We start from the raw sequence: 22,797 nt of genomic DNA on the forward strand, positions 1-22,797 counted from the left end.
TTTTGTTGTATCCACAAGGGAATTCCACATAAACAATAATTTCCCAAGCCACAAAGCAAGTCTCAATAGATTCCAAAAAAAGAATATTATACAGACTTTTTCTCATACCACAATTAAATAAAATTAATGTTGTATTTATTAGAACAGAAGGAAATCACAAATGATTGATATATATTCTTCCACATGCAAATGTTTTAAAGAAATATTTACTAAAAATTTATGAAGCTGACCAACAAGCAATATTTTACTAATTGTTTTGTTGGTTACATACCATTTGAAATGTCTCTGTTAAAAAGGAGAAATTTTACTTTCTTTTAATACTCCACACTTTCCCTTTCCCATTTTCTCAATACAATTTATCATTGTTTTTAATTACATCATGAGGTAACCAGTTCTTAGATTGTTATGAAAATATAATATTATTTTCTTTAAAGTTGCGTAATTATATTTCTTTACTTGTACAGCTTTAATTTAAAATTTTTACTTACAGAATGTTCTAGTTAAGAGAAAGTCAAAAGATAAGTATAATTCTGAGAAATCAAGAATTAGTAGTTAAATATTTTACTAAAAAAATGGTAGTACCCAGAAAACTTGGCTAAGAGCTAAAAATGGTTGCCACTGGGAATGGTGAAGTGGGTGAGATAGAGTGACTACTAGTTTTTTATTGTAAGCATTTATATATTACCTGAGTTTTTAAAGCTAAATCTATCTATCTATAGATATAGATAGATATAGATAGATACACGGTGGTGGTATCATACTGGTGGTACACACACAAATATGTACTATTTGTGTGGTCACATACAAAATAGTGATAGAAATGGACTAGATTATGGACATATATTGAACCCAGGATTTTAGTACCATATAAGGACCCAGTAATACCATAAAAGAATTTATATACGTCAAAGCAGAAGATATGTATAAATCATTTGTTAAAAAGAATGCAGCAATATTTGGAAAATTCACATAGAAGCAGAATAGGTAGAAGTGCCATTTAGCTTCTTGCTTCTTTCATAGCACTTGTCACAATTTTTTTTTTTTTTTTTGGTGAGGAAGATTAGCCCTGAGCTAACATCTGTTGCCAATCCTCTTTTTGCTGAGGAAGATTGGCCCGGGGCTAACATCCATGCCCATCTTCCTCTACTTTATATGTGGGATGCCTGCCACAGCATGGCTTGATAAGCGGTGTGTAGGTCTGCACCTGGGATCCGAACCTGTGAAGCCCGGGCCACCAAAGTGGAATGACAAACTTAACCACTACGCCACCAGGCCAGCCCCACAATTTTTAATTATTTTGTTTTTGTACTTATTGAGGTTTTTTTCCCCTCTCTCCCCTAACCTCTGAGAGCAGAAACTTGGCCTTCTTGTCTTCCCTTATGACCCTAGCGTCTAGAACACAGTAGATAAAAACACCAAACTCAGTCTAATGTGGACAATATTTGGAGATTGCACAATATTTGGAGAACAGATCAATAAAATACTATACTTGGGGCTCTGAAAAGGAAGGTGTCTCAGGAGGACTCACATAAGTTACATCCTGACTGCCTTTTGGCAGTGTACCCTGCGTAGGAAGTGTCCCAACTTCAGTCACCTCAGGTCTGCTCAAATTCTAGACGAGATCTCACCATAGCAATGAGCAGCAACTAGAGATTCAAACATTGACATATGCACAGAGCTTTCTGTTTTCAAAATGCCAGCTCAGCATGGTGGAAGTGATATGTTTCCTGAATCAATATAGGACTTTAATCTGACATCTTTCAAAACGCTAAATTTAATATTTCAAAAAATAAGGATTTGGAAATGTTGCTATTTTCTGAAATAATTTCAATTGGGCCAACTTCAACTTAGTTGAAAAAAAATATATATATATATATTCCCATTTAAGAATAGAAAATTATTTGGAAGGAAGAAAAAAGAAGACAAATCTATATCTAATCTTTTATTGAATGACTACTAGATGCCAACCACTATCTAGATTTTACGTATATTATCTCATTTGACTCTGATTATATTTATATTTGGGGTGTGTGTGTGTGCGTGTGTGTATAAAACCAATGAGGAAATCAGTGTTGCTGAAATCTCTGAAGAATTCATGTTTGCTCTTGACAGAAATTTTAAAAGGCTACATTTCTGTCAGTACCACAGAGAAAGTTAGAATTATTATTGCCCAGAGGCTGGTGAGCCAGCAAATTACTTCTAGTGGCGCAGAGCTCTAGACACAATGGAAAAACAAGAGAATTTGAGGGTTAGAGGGATGTAATAGAGAGATTGGATAAGAAGGTAACTAGGAGGCAGGGACTAAATAACAGGTATTAGGAGAGTGTTTCACAAAACTGGATGCATATTAGAATTATACGGACAGCTTTTAAAACTATCTACAGCTGAGCCTCCGTTATAATTCAATTGGTGGTATAGGGCATAATAACGTTCTCCAGCTGTTGCGGGTTGAATTATACGTATCGAAAAGATATGTCTAAACCTAAACCCTGGTACCTGTGAATGTGACCTTATTTAGATATAAGGTCTTTGCAGATGTAATAATGTTAAGTATCTCTAGATGAGATCATCTTGGATTAAGGATGGGCACTAAATCCAATGACTCGTCCTTATACGAGAAAGGAGAGGGAGATATGACAGAGACACAGGGAAGAAGGCCATGTGAAGATGAAGACAAGAGATTGCAGTCATGCTGCCACAGCCAAGGAGAGCCAGGAGCCAACAGAAGCTGGTAGAGGCAAGCAAGGATTCTCTTTGGAGGAAGCCCTGCTGACATCTTGATTTTTGACATGTGGTCTCCAAAACTGTGAGAGAATAAATTTCTGTTGTCTTAAGCCATCACGTTTGTAGTAATTTGTTGTAGTAGTCCTAACAAATTGTAATTTGCAGGGAATGTTGAAATCACAGAGTTTAACTTCTCTGGTCTTGTTTTAGGATAAGAATCACATGAGGTACTTTTCCCAAAATACAGATTATTGGACTCTGTGCAAGACCTCCCGAATGGGAATCTTTAGGGGAGGGGAGTAGAAGCCTGAGAATCTTTATCAATAACAAGCACCCCAGGTGATGCATATCCTCAAGCGAGAAGTTGGGGAAATGCTGAGTTAGGTCAAGGAACTAAAAGTTGTTTTTAATAATTTCTGCCTGTGGCTTTTAATATACCCCACCAGGGTTTGCTTAACATCCCACTCTTCTGCATACAGAGACTTATCAGTCAAGTATGTACAAAAGAGGGAATTATAACCAAAGACAAAGAAGAAAACAGAAGTGTGCATCCCATTTCTAAACAAAAATAATAAGAATGTTTAAATATAAATGTATGGAACAAGATGAAATAGAACAAGACCATCTGGGATACAAAGCATAAATCTGCAGAACACAGGCAGGAAAAAGAGCTTCTCAATTTCTTTGGTTTCCAACATTTTAGTAAAAGTAATTATTGCCAGGTTGGAGAGTGAAGAACAAACAGGTTTGAGAGGAAATTAAAGTCCTAAATCAAAGAAAATATAACACCTAATTGCTAAAAATGACTTTATCTTCATATTGAGACAAGTTATCAAACAAGTAATAAAACATCAAACATTTTTGATTTCAGAATACTAACAGTGACTTTGGAATAAGTGGAAGATGGGAAAGATGAATGAATGCTGGAAAATGGAAAATAATATTATCCCGATTCCAAAAATGAGTGAAAATTTGGAAACTATGGAGAGGTACAGTTTACATATATGTCTGACAATAATTCTAGGTGAATTTGTTAAAATATTATTTTGTCAGCATTTTTAAAGAGACTATTTTCTCATGAATAAAATAAAAACAATTCATGCCAAACTAACTTCGTTTATTTGTTACACAATTTTTAGATAAGAATATATCATGAAAATGCCACAAACAGAGTGTTCTTGTATTTTTAGCAATATTTTTGAGAAATCTTCTCAGGACAAATGAAAGTATCATACATGCAAGATGATGGTAAATTTAAGTGGATGAATACTTGGTTCAAAACTGTATCCGCAGAGTTTTAATTATTGGATCAGTTTACCTTAGAAGGATGTTTTTAATTGGTAGCCAAAAGGTTCACGCCTTTGTTACCATGATTTGTTTACAGCCTTAAAAGTTATGCTTATCAAATCTTTGAATCACACAAAACTAGAAGACATCATTAGTATTATGGATTCAAACTTGCAAAATTGCAGGGAATTAAGAGTTACAGGAGGATAGAGGTCTAAGAGTGACAGTATGAAGTGGAAAAGATCTCACCCATGTACATATTCTGAAATATGTTGATAAGGAAGAATCAGAAGGCTATCAAAATAAAACTTAAAAGAATTTTGAAATGCAAACATTGAAACTACTCCAAAAGAGTGATCTAGTCTATAAGAAAAGTGATCTTAGTCTATTTTAATTGACTGGGAACTCAACATGTGATTTACATGATAAGGCTGCCATCTAAGACTGCCTTAAGAAGCTTAGAATCTAAATTACCAAAGGTAATAAGCCCACTATAATCTGTTGCAAAAATATCACATATGGGGTACTATGTTCTGTTCAATTCTAGGCTATTAATTTTTCTATTTATGGTAAAAACACACAAAATTTACATTTTAACCATTTTTAAGTGTATAGTTCAGTACTGTTAACTGTATTCACATTGTCGTGCAATAGATCTCTAGAACTTGTTCATCTTGCAAAACTGAAACTCTATACCAATTGAACATCAATTCCCCATTTTAGCCCATTAATTTTACTAAGATTACTGAAAATCCAAGTATATGCACAGTAGGGTAATTGGTAGGGCAAGAGCCTACAAATGGTCATATAAGGAAATCTGAAGGAAGTGGTGTGTTTAACCTGTAAAAGAGAAGGGTTAGTAGACATGATGGTGTCTTTGGTTATCTAAAGAGTGATCATGTGGACAAGGTTCAAACTGTGTAGCTTCAGAGGACAGAATAAGTATCAGTGACTAGAATCTTTAGGAAGGCAGAAGTTGACTCCACAAAGGAAGAATATTCTGACAATTCATTACTGTTCAACACTAGAATTAACTACCCTGTGAAATGGCCAGTTCTTTGTTTCTGAAAAGACTCAGAAAAGGACTGGGTAGCATCCCTGAGACCACTTTTAGAAGAATTCATATATTGGACAAGGTTTGAATTAAATAACTTCTATAGGCAACTACCAAAGTCTGTGATTCTCCGTAATAGACAACTAGGAGTAAATGGGCCTGAGATCCAATGCTTGCCACATCTACTAACTCATTCTGCAACTTTGGACACAACTTTCAGTGCTTCAGTTTCCTTATTTATAATGTAATGGGTTAAAATGGATGGTTTTTCTTATTCTTTCTAAATTTCCATGCATTGAATAAGTGTATGTGCTCGTGTGCATTGGTAGGCATGTGCCTCCCTGCTTTAACAGGAAATAGGAAGGGAGAAAAGCAGAGGGAGGAGAGAGGGAGAAAATGATTGAGTGAGTTAAGTAAACAAATACATGGAATAGTGAAATTCTTCTTTTCGTCATGGCAGTGGCCCACTTAGATCCAATACTAAGAACAAGGAGATGCTAAATACCCCCACATTCTGTAGAGAGAACCCAGTATTTGGAGCCATTCTTTATAACAGGAGAGTATTCTACAAGTCAACCTTGTGCGGAAACCAGTGTATTCAAGGGAAAGAGAGACACCACGAGAATCATTCATGAAATTTTGTTGGTGCATGAGAAAAGATAACTGATTGGATGTTGCTCAGGAGGTAGAGTGACCATTTTACCCTGTATCTAGAGAAGAAGAAAGAACTAGAGAGAAGTGTCAGGTCCAAGAGATAGGTCATCAGAAGAGCAGCCTGGTCACATTTGGGAGAGCAAAAAAAACTGGACCCAGCAAAAGATAACAAAACTTTTTTTTTTGTTCATATCAGTAGTGCAACCAAGATGGCAGCCTACCAAGCAAAGGTGATTCTAGCAACTTATGGCTATGAGATATACCACCTGTGGTGGGAATGGTGAGGGATGAGGATAAAAGAGATCTAGGTCTTGATGTGAGGGAACTCTGAAGAAGGGAGAAGAAAAAAACAGAAGAAAGAGAAAGTTCAGGGAACTCTGAAGAGTAGTGAGACCTCGGCCTCTCTGAAGATCTCACCTAAGAGCCTCTCAAGAGAGCTGCATTTCTCATGTGTTAGAGGGTTGTGATATTCAGAGAAGCAGAGAGAAGGTTACCACTAGACCTACTTAAAAAGATGTTACCTATTTTCTCCATCTGTCCCCTCTGCCTGAAGAACTAAGGCTAGAAGAGAGAGGAGAAGTAGAGAGTGAAAAAGCAGAACACATTCCACTCTCATCCAAGTTCCTAGAACCTCAAGTCTAGACAGCAATGGGGGAGGAGAAAGCTTTGACTAAGACATAATACTCGAGTTTCAAAATGGGTAAATCAAGTCATAGAAACTAAAAGTTACCAGAGTCATTGTGTCTGCCAACATATTACTAAGGAATGACAAAGCAGCTGAAAGGAGTGCTTGGCAATAATCATATTTTGTCAATACTCCACTAGGTTAATGATCCTCATTAAACTTATTACACACATATGCAGTTTTTTCTTACAAAATTAAAAAACAAGGGGCTGGCCCTGTGGCACAAGCAGTTAATTGCGCGCGCTCCACTTCGGTGGCCCGGGGTTCGCAGGTTCGAATCCCGGGCACACACCGATATTGGCACCGCTTACTAAGCCATGCTGTGGCGGCGTCTCATATAAAGTAGAGGAAGATGGGCATGGATGTTAGCTCAGGGCCACTCTTCCTCAAGAGAAAAGCGGAGGATTGACATCGGATGTTAGCTCAGGGCTAGTCCTCCTCACACACACACACACACACAAAATTAAAAAAAAATAATATTATACTTAATGAGGAACTTTGTTTTTTCTAGTAATCTAGTTGAAAATATCTTTGATACAACACACACTGATTTAACTGGGAAATGATTTCTTTTTGACAGCTCTCTCTCTTCTGTGTCTGATACCTGCCAATTCTCTTTCTAATATTCTTTGCTCCTTCACTATGCGGAGTAAAATTATAAGTACACTTACAAGTAAGATTAGAAGTACATGAGACAGAATTCTACTATCTTCATAGATTTAAAAGATCAACATCCATAAAATGGAGTAATATTAACTTTGTAAATTTTAATGCATTTTTATTTATACCCCATTGAATTCTTTCAATCTTTCAACAAACTTCATGCATTTTCTGAAGTTAAACCCTTTGAATAAACCAGAAGTTACCCATACACATTAAGGCATATTTATTAAAAAATAATAAATAATAAACATAAGCTATGTTGCGATACTTGGAAGAGAGAACCACCGAAAGATTGTTCAACTAAAGTTTAAAATAAACAACCATATTGTTTTTGGTCTCAAATTGTCCAAGGGGCAAAATGCAAGTTTGAAATACTCTTATATTTAATCATGAAATACTCATATTTAATGCTGTGATTTGGAGATGGGAAGAAAATTTGGATAATTGCTACCACCCTAAATTAGTTTTGCATACACAAACATAATTATGTCATTAATTACATGTAAGATAAAATCAAATATGAATGATGTTCCCTTAAATCAGTGGTTCCTAAAGTGTGGTCCCTGGACTAGTAGCACGAGGATCAGCACTGACTTGGGAATTTGCTAGAAATGTAAATTCTTGGGTCCCACCAAAGACCTACCAAATCAGAGATTCTGGGAACGGGGCCCAGCGTTCTGTTTTTAACAAGCCATCCAGGAGTTTCTGATGCATGCTCAAGTTTGAGAACCACTGCCTTAAGTTAACAGTTCTCAGCCTTGAGTGCATATTCATACCACTTGGAAAGTGTTAAAAACACTGATTCTTGGGTCCCACCCCCAGAGATTCTTCTTTAGTCTAGGCTGAGGCGTGGACAGGTGATTTTAAAGCTCCTCAGGGGATTCTTTTATTGACAGCTAAAGTTGAAAACCAATGCTAAGTCATATCCTTGCCATGAGATTGACCATTTAGTTCCTTGACACACAGTTCACTTCTAACACAGGCTTCACAATTTTAACATATCTTCTCTTATTTGCAGCATCAATTTACAAAGTCTCCTTTCTACAAATGAAGACTACTAAGAAAGTTAAAAGATTGTTTAAAGACTAAGGGAGAATCCTCAAGGGTCTTCCTAATCATGTAAGTGTTTGCCCACATACAAGCTCAACCTAAAATGAGCAATTAACTTGTAAAGGCAAATGCAAGTAAAATGAATTAGGTTTGTAAATAGGTGCTGGTGAATTCTACTGAAAATTTGACCCTCAGTTGCAGTACCTCCACCTCCTAATTACCACCAGAAGCATTTCTAATCATAGGTTTTCTCATGTTTTTAAATCTAAATTCTAATATCATTTGCAGTGTAAAACAGTAGTTATTAAACATAACAGGTTGTCTATGGAGCTGAAGTGTAAAAAAAATGTGATTGCAAAGTCTACTAGTAGGATTAAACTTATGGGAACTGGGCCAATTCCAATGGGAAAAATGAAATATGATCTGTCCAAATTTTATAATGATGCTTAATAAAACTGGGAATTAGTTGAACTCATATTCATTTCTAGATTATTACCAAGTAGAGTGATTGCTTTTTTTGAAAAAATGCAGTGAATTAAACAATTTATAATATTTTTTGTCATTTTGTATTCAGTGCAGAGATAATTTCTGTTATGAGAGAAATCTATGAAATTCTCTCCTAGAACTTTAAAAGTGAGATTGTAGCTACCAGAGCCTTACTATCAGCTTCTATATTGACATAAATTTTCATTTACAATGACAATCTGAAAGATAAATGTATGAGAGAAGAAACGTTTTGAAAGAAACGTGTTTCTTACGTTGTAAAAGGGAAACAGTACTGAGACTAACCCATGTAGTTACTGACACTCTATAAAATTTGGCTATATTTCAGCACCAAACTATCTGACAACTAAATTTTACAATGTGTTCATATCCAGTGGTGTACCAGAAGCATCTCACACCAGCTTGCAAGAGCCAATTTTTAAATCTTGAAGGAGTCAGTTTTTCTATGAGTCAGTTGTTAAACACACAGCCATTATGAAAAAAAAAATTATATAAATTTATGGTTAAATAAATAATGTTGAAAACAGGGTAATAAATACTCAAGGTTCATAATTTCCTAATTATTTTGCTTTTGAAGTTATTTACATCTACTGTATCCATATTGTGAAAATACTGTATATTGGTATACACATCTTTTCCCAGCTCCACATTCTGAGAGTCATGTTGGCAACTTCATATTGGCCATGGTAGGAGTATTTACACCACAAAAATAGGCAAACACTAGATCAGGGCTCTTCCCCACCAGGAGATGTTAAACTATTTACCAACATGCCAAGGAATAAAACTCCTTATAGATGTATGTGCATTTAAATAAGATATTCATGGATATGTCTAAGGGCGTTATCTGCCCCGTAGTTTTGTCCTATCCATGGCTCCCAAACAGGGTCAACCTGAAATGGCTGAGTTTTAGTTTCAAGCATACCTGGATTCATAGCCTGTTCCTGCTCTTTATTAGCCTTGAGATCGCCAGCAAGTTGTTAAATGTCTCTAAGGTTTGATTCCCTTTTCTGCAAAATGTGGACAGTAACATGTTTCTCATAGATTTGTTGTGAAGATTCAATATGAAAATATGTGTCTGGGCCCCCTCCAATCCCTCTTTTCCTCACCTCATGAAAGGGATGTAAGTTTGATGGTATGATTATTTCAACTATTATTGAAATTTTAGGGTTTTTTTCCTCCTTTGATTCAAATAAATTATCATTAAAATAAAGAAAAAGGTCTTATTTTAGACCTGCTATGAAAAACAAGACAAATCAAAGACCTAATTGAAGTTCTCTAAGGAGCTCATTATTTATTTTCCTACTCCATATTGTTTTCATGGCATTTCTTATCTGAACCGGGACTCTGATTCCAGGACTTCTCAGTATTTAATGTTTTCAGGTTGCTTGTTACCTTTCTGCTACACTCTGGATGCAGATGCTGAGAACAGGATAGAATCAAGTTTTCCTAAAAAATAGAGCCACCTAGAAGCAGACCCAGCCATCTTTGGACTATACGATTAGTCTGGACATTGGAAAGGTGAGAGGATACACTGTTCAACTCCCTTTATTGGCCAGGCTTTGGAAATCCCTCATGTAAAATGTACAATTAATTGTTATTGTGTGATTCTCTATTGCTTTCTTCTTCAACACTGCTATTGTCTTCTCTAAAACGTCAAATAGTACTACTATCTTTATTCAGAGGTTATATAAACTCAAATGTCTACAGGGACTTAGAAAATTTTTAAAAGAAATATTTAGGTAAACAGAGAATGCATCGTCTAAATAAAGACACCTAAATTGAGGGGTAAAAAATAAAACATTTTCCAACTGTTAGAATTATTATAACATGGAGTTAAATTATTAATAATATATACTCAATTGCATAATATTTTTAATAAATGTGCTTAGCATGTCTAATATATATTTCCTCATAGTAATTTTAAAAACCCATAAGCCATGCCTGAAATAAAGCACACGTCTTAGAAAATCTGGTTTATTCCCATATTGTGTTTTACTATACGTTACTGAGACAAATGTAACAAAATATATTGATACATAGGTACAAATGAGAGTAATTAAATTTGCAACTTTAAGTAACAATAAATTTTATTGTTTTCAAAAGTAGGAGGATCAGTGGAAAGTAATTAGGAACGTTGCCATTAACAAATTCTTAAACTAATAAAACGTTTGTCCTTCAGAGTCATATATCTATAGAAATGAAACATGCGATCTCCCACCTATGTAATCTCAGCCTGTATTCTTTACTGCTCCAAGAATATAACATACGCATGCCAACAAGAAACATGTCCTCCTCATTTACTCCAAATGTCACTCAATGAGTTATTCTGCTTGAAAAATTTAATCATTAGAGACATAAGATTAATAATGAACATTGGAGAATGTCCTGTTAGCCTTATAATAACCACTTTCTAATAAAATCTGCAATGTTGGGATCCATTTATTTTAACTGAGGATGTGGTTACTGCCTCATGATTGCGACATATTCTGAAGTTATCATGAAAGCACATACTCAGGCCCAAAGGCTATAATAAAAAGTAGCAGATCTTCTGCCTTGTCAACTTGTATTTATAAAGAAATAAATAGCCTTTTAAGAGAGATTATAGTGATAGAATCTTCTATCTGACACAGTCGCTACTAACAGCAGTTTTCACTCACAACTTACCACAAGATGCCATTTCATCTGTCTGGTCTCCACAGTCGTCTTCTCTGTCACACAGCCATGCTCTGGGAATGCAGCGCCCGTTTCCACAAGAAAACTGGTCCACTTGGCATGTTCTGGCTATGAGGATCAATTAAAGTACAAAGAATAAACTTAGAGGCCTTTTGAACAATATTAAGGATAAAATAAGTCACGCAATATCTCTTTTACACATAAGATACTATATTGCTCTATTAGGTAAAATATTTTGAAAGGAAAATTTTATTTAATTTTTAACAATACCAGCTTGCTTTTCTTATCTAAATTTCACATGCTTTGCCCTTCAATTAAAGTGGCTGCTAACTGACAAGATATTCAGTAATCCTCACACACTTCCATAAATGAAGCTATGAATTCATTATTTAAAAATTTTTGCCTGGCACATGCTTATGAATATATGGTAGAATTAAATTTCATCCAACTTTTAATTACCAAAATAGAATTTTGCACAGCATTTCCCAATAAGCCAAGAAAACTTTTGTTGTACGTAGGAGGAAGGATTTGCAGACTATCTCAGAGTATCTAGTTTCTAATCATGGGGTCAGAATTGTCCTTTTCTTCTAATATTTTCAATGCATTTATTTTTTGATCTCTTAAGGATCCAGTGTATAGAGCAAGAATGCAGAAAGTATTTTCTAAAACATATATTTAGCCTTAACACAGATTTTTTAACTCACTTTTCAGCACAGTTATATAAAAATGTACAACTTTTTAATCGAAGTATATTAATGAACTTTGCCTTGGGCTCTCTTAAGGGTTTCAATGAACACACACATAGAACATTGCTTTCCAAAGGCAGTGGTTTAAAATTACTCAGTAAAGAGGTTATTTCCACAAGGAGTTTAATTGCCTGTTTCTATTACACTCAGGTCAATTTTTGAAATCATGAAAGCCTGGATAGCTTCTCTAACTCTTCTCCCAGGCCTTAGGTTGTTATCTACTTAGTTATTTTTAAATGTTTGATTTTCTTTTGACTTTTCTTTTGTCCCTCTGAGCTATGAATCCATCTTCATGAGTATCAGTATCCTATCCATCCTTTCTTGTTATTGCACCAGAGAAGGGAGTGGGAGATGTTGGGAAGGCGATACTCAAAATTATTAATATTTGGGTTAGATCAGGATTGGACAGATGAGGAACAATTAGGGTCTGGGTTTCCATGGCTATGATAAGAGAACATTGCTTAGTTTATAGATTTCCTCTTGTTCCCTGGCCTTGAGAATCATAAGGATGTATTTCTGATTCATCAAAACACCCTGTGAACTAGGGTACTAGTGATTTGTATAAAATAGAGAGTGGTTCAAAGCCAAGTCATCCAAGCACACTAAAATGAATTTCCATAAATCAGGTTTCATTTAAAATAATTTCTTAAAATTTACATAATAGCTATCTTAAGCTAAGAGTACTTGTAATGTAAAGATGCATATCCATTATTAGTGAATACTTAAAGATTACTTCAGAAAAAGAAACGAAAAAATTACTGGCTTGCTTTGATATATTGGATTGGATATATAATTTCTATTCCAAGTGTCTATAATTAGAAATACCAGGAAAATTATTACACCATGTATTTTGCTTTGCTTATATGGATAAGGGACCTGAATCTAAAATATTTTATGTAATATTGGATTTTTCCATTTTTACAAACTTATCATTTGTTTTACATTAACGAATTTTAAGTATCCTAACAAACATATATGCTTCTGAAGTTTTCAATGTTGAAATTTCAAGTAGGATTAAATATTTCTATGTTGTCTCATTTGGCTAATTCTACAGATTTTATGTTAAATTATTCTAATCTTTAGACTAAATCAACAAAGTTTCTAGGTAAGTTTAATATAACTATGTTTATTTGGGAAAAAATATGTATATATTTTTATTAGTCTAGAGAAGGATGAAGATGTTGGCATTAGTTTACTCCCTTTACAGTGGTAAAGGGAGGACATAGAGGTGTGAGGAAGATTAATACTTTTTTTTCTTACATGTCTCTGTACTGTTTCGCTGGTTGCAGTAAATTAAATACTTTTCACATTTTGACAAGTTTTAATAAAAATTTAATGAGAGTTTTCTTTTCAATTCTTCTTGCCTTCCTTCCTTCCCTTCCTTCCTTTCTTCCTCTCTCTCTCCCTCCTTCTTTTCTTTTTCTTCTATGCACTTTGCTTTGTTTCCTACATCTCTCCTTTCCTCCTCATTCCTTACCTATTCCATTCCTTCAGTCTTCCTTGTTTTCTTGCTTTAAAGAAAAAGATATCACATATCTTCACCTCCATTAAATTCTAATTGACCCATAGTAAGAATATACTAAATTTTCCAATACAATATTCTTTTATTTGATGTTCTTAGGCCACTGTACTCTCTCCTAGTCATTCAGGTTTAATTCTAGCAAAGTTTTCTCAGATGGTTTTCTCTCATTAGGAAAGCCTTCGTGATTAGACAGGAGAATGAGAAAGAACTCCTAAAAGCCTGTCTCACATTGTGATGGTGTGAGAATTTGTGTGTCACTTCATTAACTCTGAAGCTTGAAAACGGTTATGACCTATTACTCCAAAGAGTACTTACTGGTATATAATTGAGGCATAGTATGCCCTGAAAATATAAGAAATCATTTTCTTTTCTAATCATATAAATGATCTGCTTAAGCTACCAGGCAAATTTAACTGATTTCAGATGAGAAAGATGCTTCATTCCATAAATCTACAAGTACTGTCTATTGATGTGATATAATCAGATTGATTAAACTATCACTTTCTAATCACTGAATTGGTATCCAGAAGACATAACCTTTACTTTATCAATTCTTGTCTCCACCAGCTCTAAGTCAGTTTGGAGATGAAATTAGCAGAGCGGCCCCAGAAGACTAATTTTGTAGCAAATGCTCCTCTAATGAAGAGGAAATTTACACCTCCTCAGTGGAATTGTTTATCTAGCAGTGAATCAAAAATTCACTGTCATAATGTGAATTTTTTCTACCAATCACTAACTATGCATCTCCTGCAGCCATGTAGCAGCGAGAAATCCCACAAAGCACAGGAACAATAAGGAGGAGGAGGAGAACAGAGTGTAACACATTATTTCTAAACTTTACCTTTGCTATATTTTAATCAAAGCACTCTAGTTAAAGCCTATGTCATATCAAAATGTACTCTGTATCTTGTTTAAAAAATGTCTGACTTTTTAATATATCAGGTTTTCTTAATGCAACTATATCTGTGTAGTTTGAATTTAGTCAAAATTTGTGGAAGATGTGAGAACAACAAATGTTATATAATCTAATCAGAGTTCTGTGCTGTGGGAAAATGCTGGTCTGAAATTGCTTAGGCTTGAATCCAAGAATCGTCGTGGTTACTAATAGGAAAAAATAATTTTAAATCTAACTACTTCTCATCTTTGGCCTCTGGATCTCCCTCATAAGTAGATAAAAATATTTTTTGTGTTGAGCGAGAACAACTATCACGCCCCTGACTGTCAGCCCTTTCCTGCCCGCTGTGTGCAGTGGTTTCCTCTTCCAGGCACTCTCCAACCCTCAATCCTCTTTTCACTTCATTTTACCCTCTACAATCTACGCCAATCTATCATTCATTTCTTTTTCTAATAAAATATTTCTATTACTTAGAAAAGCATTGGGAATAATATCAACACCTGTTTACCATCATATAGCTGTATCAAATCAATATTTTTTTCTGTATTTGCTACAGATTTTTTTGCTTTATTTAAGAATAAAAGATATTATAGGTACATTTGAAGTCCCCTATGTAATTTTCATATCACACTTTCCTCTTTTTCTTTCTAGAGGTAGTGACTATCCTTAATTTGTTTTCTTTCTTTCATTTACAGACATACTTTTAATCCTATTCTTACACACTTACAAATCAATAAGCATATATAGAATTGTTTTGTATTTTTATACTTCATATAAATGGTACTAAATTGTTTATATTCTGAAACTCATTTTTTTGTTTAACATTGTTTTGAAATTCATTCCTGTTGATATCTGAGTTCTAGTTTATTCATTTTAAACATGGATAGTATTCCACTATGTGACTATAACACAATATGTCTATCCATTCTCCCGTTAATGGGCATTTGAGTTGTTTCTAAATTTTCACTATTACCAGCATTAGGGCAGTGAAATTCTTATTCATGTCTCCTTGTGCATAGGTATTAGAGTCTAAAAGTAAAAATGGAATTACAGAGCAGAAGACATGCACATCTTTACATGTATTGGATTTGGCCAAACTACTTTCCAATGTAGAAATCAATTTACACACCCACCATGAGTATATGACAGTTTCTTTTTTTCCACAATCTTGCCAATGCTTGATTTTATCATATTATTTATTTTTCCTAATTAAATGGCTTGAATGTTATTTAGGCATTTTTCTTATGCTTCTTTTTAAGGCTTAGCTTGGACATCACCCCTTTCAGGAAGTCTTCTAAGATAGCCAAAAACTAAATTAGTTGCTCTTCCTATGTCTTCCCAGTAGTTCAACTTGACACTTTGAATACTGCATTAGAATGGCCTGTTTACATGACTTTCTCTCAATCTTCACTCTTAGCTTCTTAAGAAAAGGTATTGTGCTGGGCTGGCCCCATGGCTTAGCAGTTAAGTGCATGCACTCCACTGCTGGCTGCCTGGGTTCGGAACCCCGGGCGCGCACTGACACACTGCTTCTTTGGCCATGCTGAGGCCACGGCCCACATACAGCAACTAGAGGGATGTGCAGCTGTGACATGCAACTATCTACTGGGGCTTTGGGGGAAAAAAATAAATAAATAAAATTAAAAGAAAAGGTATTGTGTACTTTTCCTCATCCTATCTCTAGTGCCATGATAAATATTGATTGAATTAGTTGATTCATGAAGGAGAAATCCCAAAGGAACAAAATAGGAAATTGTTTTCTTGTAGAAAAGGATTTTCTTTTAGATATAAAGTAGTCACAATGCTAAAGGCTACTGGACAGTTGATCAATTACAAAATAATCCCCCTACAGGAAAGCTTTTATCTAGGATACATGTCTATGTATATGCCTATGTCCAGAAATGTATATAAATGACCCAGCTAAGGAAATTATCTGAGGAATTTACCATATTTTTCCAGGATAATGAGCTATGTGACTTATTTATTTATTTTGGTAAAACAAGATGGAAACACATTGTAGCACAACAACATACTTAGTTTTCAAAACTAAGAGGTATATTTATTTTTCTCTTTGTTTTTTTTTATTCAGTTTCTTAAGGTGTACTGTGACCGTAATAGCTATCATAAATATACTGACAAGAAGACTTAGTACTGAGTGGCAGACTTCAGCTGGCATCACTTTAAGTGGCACTTGAGGTATAAGCAAGATGTGTTCTATTTCGTAGGGGACTACAGGCCTGGAGTGTCTTAGAAATCTTACTAATTAGGATTGATTGTTTTCTTTGCTCTTATACATAGCATTTCCACTTTTACTACTATAAGTAGCTAGTCTGTCCAAAATCCTCCTTTAAAAATCATATAGAAACAAGCAGATTTTAAAAATCTAATAGAAAAGAAGACATGGTGTGATTAATTGAGTCAGCAATGCCTTTTATTTTAAGGTGAAAGCAGATCTATCTGTTTAGGATGTAATGAAGCATAGTCTCTGACTTGAACTTTAACATTAAAAGAATAATAATTGCACCAGCTTAGAAAGACGCTTCATTGTAAATTATAGTCATATCGTAAGAGCAACCTGGGCAAAGTTAAACTGACCATACATAAAATTCTAGCTGATCCTCAGGATAATATAGTTTGCTAAAAAGAGCAATGGCCTTGGAGACAGAACTCATGGACTGAGTTTCCCCTAAAGTCTTACCAATGATGCGAGTTAAGGCAAGTCTCTTCTCCCCTGCTTCATCTGTGAAATGAATGAACTTGAAGGCAGGGGCATAGTACCAAATGATCTTAAGATGTCCCTTAGAATGTCTTTTGTAAAACAGCCTTACAAGACATACAAAATATCTTGAAGATAATCAGTTACTCTAAAATATAGGACCAAGCTTTTAATCAAGGGACAAGAGAAAAACTAGCTCATGGAGACTCAGCAAATATGTCACTATGGAAAACACCAAATATAAGATGGGGGTTAGGATTATGGATTGGTAACCGCTTTGTTCTTGTCATTGTTGTTTAGAACATGGCAAAAAGCTCTTCGGAAACAATTTCTAGTTAATTCATATATGAGGTGCAGAGAGGTACAAGTTTCCAAGAGAAAACCAGTAGCAAAACCAAGAATACAAACCAGGCTTCTTGACCTCTGAGTCTTTTCTTTAGATGCTGCCTCTATAGTTTTCACTAATAGTTTGTAATAATTTTTATTTAGTAAGGCTTATTTTGACAAAGAGAGAAAGTGAGATGGTCGATACATTTTGATGTTGCTGCACATAATGATTAAAAAAATCTATTTTTACTGATCATATCAATATGTCATCAAATACACTACTTTTTCTTCATCATTTAAAAACAAGCACTAGGCTGCTGCTAGTTACTATCATTTTTCAATACTTATCTGACTAATAATGACCTTTCTGGCACTCTGTTGTAATCTGTACCACAAGCTTTATATTCCCATTCAACAAGAATCTGGCTAGGGATTCAAAGATTTATTACAATGGGATAAATAATACAGAAATATAAATAGGCTTAGTGGTCTTGGGACTTCATGGAGGAAAAAAAAAAAAACATACCCCACATAAATAATGTGCCAGAAACAGGAAACTATTCACAGAGGTATTCTACAGCAGACTAAATAAAATATATAAATTATTTTTTCAAGGTAAAAAGAAAATAGCTCTTCTTGTGAGATGGCTTACATCACAGCATGCTAACAAACCTCAACCTCCACTGCCATGTTAGATTTAGCAGGAACAAGTCTTGTCCAAGTAGGGTATCGACAGTCAACCCATATGGATAGATAAAGTGCCAAATTACTTTGGAAAGCAGAGTCATGCCCAAAGATTAAGTAAAGATAATTTGTATTCTAGCTTTTCAGGCATCAAACTCTGAATTCATTTACTACTGCAACAATCAGATCATCAGCACTAGGAAAGTTCAGTTTAGTTCAAAGCATTGACCTGCATTTTTATGGAGACTAACTTTGGAAGAGATTTATGTATATATATATCCAAGCAAACTTTTACCTGCACAAGTTTGATTGGATTCATCTTCATTGCTCCCACAATCATTAGCTCCATCACAAAGCCATCTCTTGGGGATACAGCGATTATTCTTGCATTTAAACTGATCATCAGGACAGCTATGATTGACTGGGATGGGAGGGATGGACGGAGAGGAGAAGTAAGTTTAGTGATTTAAAGTTGAATAAAATTATGATTATTTTAAGTTATCGCTATGGAAAAGTTACAGTAATAATAATATAGTAACAAGAAATGCCATAACTTCTGTCATTCATTGTCTCATATTTTATATAAAATATTAATATTCTAGGATCTGTTAAAATTTAACATTTTCATAGAGGACATCAAGTAATTAAATCTCATATAAAAAGATATATATTCATTTTTCATGTCTTCATTAAAACCAACTATATCACTAAGTTTGTTTTCCCATCCCTTATCACAATAGGTGACTCAATTTCAGAATTTTTACCAAAAACTTTTAAAATTAACCTCAAATTTTAATTTGAAACATAACAAGTATGTAACAAATAATTTAATCACATATCAAAATTACATGTTTTTTTTTAAACCACACATCCACTCAAGTATTTCTTGAAATATTAAATAAGCCTAAGTTTGCCATGTTTTGTACAATGTTTCTTGGGACTGGAAAGAAAATACAGAAAAGAAAAATGCATCACTTGTGGCTTGGAGTTGATGCTAAATTGAGATCCTGCATAATTTTAATAACAAAAGTGATCATCATGAGTTTTCTCCTCTAGTACAAACAAATAAAAATGCAACCACAAAATACACTGAGGACAAGACCAATCCTAAGGATTAAACCTCCAATATCTAAGCACAACAGGAGATCATCTTCAAGTTAACCTCCTGTGATTATTTTTCCTGCATTCTGGAGGCTAAATTCCTAACTGAATTGGCATGCTCTTCAGTATTTGTTTCACAACTTCAATATTCTTTTTGAAGTAACTTTCCTTGTGCTCAGTAGTTGCACTTCTGTATGATAAAAATAAATTTTGGTATTAGTTTTACTTAGCATTGAAAAAAAGCAATTTTATCATGCTGTTGCATAGCAAATGTACGCCTTTCCAGTCAGTTTCTGCAAAACGCTATTTCTTTAAAGTAGCTTTGGTGATAAAGTGGGTTTATTACTTTTTAAAAAGATTTTATTTATATGTAGTAAAAAAAAAATCAGAAAAGCTTTTTTTTCCTGGCATTTGAGCATGATTAACATTTTCTTCTCACTTTAGGGACTTTAGCAAGAATAGCTGCTCATGAGAATAAAAGTCATCCAATATGTTAGAGGGTCAAAATTTTAAAGTACTAAGATTATGCATAAGCACTTCAGTGAAGCTTGATCAAGGACCTTTGCAATTTTTATCAATGACGTAAATCGGAGTTGAAAAAGGAGCAAATACAATTCATAGTCTTGCAATATGAGGTTGAGAGGTTCAAGGATAGAAAGTAGAATGACCACAAAATTCAACGTCGAAGTCTATAAGTACTTAAAATCTAAAATAATTCTCTGGAATGAATTATGTAGAGCTAGAATATTAACCATGGGACCCCAGCAATAGAATGCTGCTCAGAATCAGTGTAATATTCAGGAAAGACACCGTACTGCTGGAAGGTGGCCAGAGACATTTAGTTTTCCCTTGCCCCATTTACTTAGTCATTATTCATCCACGTGCTAAGTGCTATGCTAGACTCTGAGACTACAAAGGACCTACAACATAATACGTCTCCTCATGAAGATATTCATCTATTAGATGTACCAGATAAGTAAGCATATAATAGCAATATGGTTTGACAATGACTATAAAAAAAGAATATACAGGAGATGTTTTATTCCAACTGGCCTGTATTGAGAAGGAGATTTTTGGTGTTCAGAAAGACTTCCCTGTGGAGGTAATGGTAAACTATGGTGAATTTCATAGACTTGGAACAGACAGTGCAGTGTCACAGAGGAGAGAAACAGAAGGACGTTTTTTAGAGATCTACTTATAGTTCAACTTGATAAAGACAAAGAAGATAAGTGGATGCATGATAGACATTTAATGCTAAAAATGCAAATACAAGACATAACATGAAGTACCTTATATATGAGTCAGGAGATTTTAGAATTTAACTTGTTGGTTATGCAGTTATTGAAATAATAAGATTAGATTTCCTATCAATACCACTCTGGAAGCAGTGTGGAAAGTGGACTTTAGTTAAGGGAGGAATAGTGGCAGGAATAACAGCAGGGCACTTACTGAGTTAATCTAGGATAGGAGCCTAATTTAGCCAGTGAAGATTGAGAGGAGGTAAAGATGAAAACTTAAGGTAAAAGAGATAGGATTTATTGATATAATTGAATATGGACTATAAGTGAAATAGAAGACTCCAAGAAAAGCCCATGATGTTGTCGGCTTCGGTGATAGGATGGAAAGTAATTACAATAATCAAGAAAAACATACTGACTAGGAATTTTAACACTGCAATTAATAGTAGAAATGTAATGCCCCCTATACTCATAGAGGAAATGAATTTCTTTGTGAGTTGGTAAAAAGAACAATCACACAAATAGAAGTATGGACCTAAATGACTAATGCACGAATATAGTGATGAAATATTTGTGCTCTGCACAGGCACTCTGTGACTCCCCAGGAAGCTGATATGTAGGCAGCATTCACTAAAACCACAAATAAACTTTGTGAGTCACAAAGAATGAGGCAATTAATTTAACCAATAAATAACACATTATTTGTATAAAAAAGTAGGAAAAAACACCCTTTACTCTTAGATGAAATACTCCTCTCACTCCAAAACTTTTGGCTAATTGCATCAATTTAGTATTTAATATTTTATTTGGGGATTCATACTTTACAGGATAGATATTAATGGGGTTGAAAATAAGAAGTACATAATGTTGAAGTCAGAGTCTACATTAGGAAATTAAGAGAAAGTAGTGCTCTATTTATATGTTAATTACAATTTATGTATTATATATTTATATGCAATTTGAAAATATTTTTTTAAAGTCCATATTTCTGGCATTTTGTTCCAAAGTACAGAGAGTTGCGTGATACAGATGCCTAAAGCCAGCCCTGGTGGTCTATTGGTTAAGATTCAGCACCTCGACCCAAGTTTGTTTCCTGGTCAGGGAACCACACCACCTGTCTGTCAGTTGTCATACTGTGGTGGCTGTGTGTTGCTGTGATGCTGAAAGCTATGCCACTGGTATTTCAAATACCAGCAGGGTCACCCATGGTGGACAGGTTTCAGCAGAGCTTCCAGACCAAGACAGACTAGGAAGAAAGACCTGGCCACCCACTTCTCAAAAAACTGGCCATGAAAACCGTATGAATAGCAGTGGAGCATTGTCTGATATAGTGCCGGAAGGTGAGAGGATGGCCCAAAAATATGGGGCAAGGTTCCCCTCTGCTGCACACAGGGTCACTAGGAGTTGGAACTGACTCAACAGCACTAGTAACTATAGCTGCCCAGATCAATTTTGTATAGTCTTAACAAAGGATCTTTAAAACTTTATTTTTATATTCTTAATTTTAAAAAAAGAAAGGAAAATGGAGAACTGTCAATTAACTGTCAATTAGTCCAGCCATTTTAACCTGGAAAATGCGAATAATTGAAAGAAAAATAATTTTCTTTTTAAAATAATGTATCTAGGTCAAATCAAAAGACCAAAAATACATACGTCCAACACATACCTCTCTTCATATAAAAATACTTTATATCTCTCAAAACCATTCAGGTAGTGACTCTAATCAAATATATTCTCAAAACATTATTTAATGTGCTTCTCAAAGTGTTTTCCTTCCACATATGGGGACAGTTCCTTCTCCCTACCAGAAACATGAAACTATTCCTATTGCAGCAAACGATAAACAGCTAAACAGAAGCCAAAGGGGAGAAAACCAAACCTTTAATTTCTATCTGAGTGCCCCATATGTGTTTCCCTCCATGTACTGAGACAGGGAAGTTAGGTAATAACATGTTCCAAACCCATATCTGTTTCCTTGGATCTTCTTCAAGGCTCTGTTGCCAAGGAGTAATGGAGTGGATTGTGACCTTCTATACCAGTAATTCTGTCTTGAGGGGGGGGGGTTTAAATTGATTTTCCACATCTTTAAATTCAGAGATCCAAAGGAGTCTCCTACAGCAAGCTTCTGACAATGACGTGGTGGCGCTGACAGCACAAAATAGGAAAGGAGAGGACTTCTGGAGCAACCAAAATGATACTATTAAAGATGAGGAATGATGTGAAAAATAGTGCTTTAAAACTACACAAAGGAGGCAATCTAAAGTCTAATCTCTA

The 22,797-nt window shown here is 34.7% G+C and overlaps 1 protein-coding gene across 1 annotated transcript in view; it reads right to left on the reverse strand.

Annotated features, from left to right (window-relative positions):
• The window catches only part of LRP1B (LDL receptor related protein 1B), a 1,024,768-nt gene that overhangs the window by 709,055 nt on the left and 292,916 nt on the right, over positions 1 to 22,797 (reverse strand). The window contains exons 14-15 of the mRNA XM_058548897.1: positions 18,480 to 18,605; positions 11,286 to 11,402 (exon numbers count right to left, since the gene is read on the reverse strand). Of these exons, the coding sequence (XP_058404880.1) occupies positions 11,286 to 11,402; positions 18,480 to 18,605 (243 nt within the window). The remainder of the gene's footprint in view (positions 1 to 11,285; positions 11,403 to 18,479; positions 18,606 to 22,797) is intronic.

The sequence above is a fragment of the Diceros bicornis genome, chromosome 10 (assembly GCF_020826845.1).
Source record: "Diceros bicornis minor isolate mBicDic1 chromosome 10, mDicBic1.mat.cur, whole genome shotgun sequence".
Lineage (NCBI taxonomy): Eukaryota > Metazoa > Chordata > Mammalia > Perissodactyla > Rhinocerotidae > Diceros > Diceros bicornis.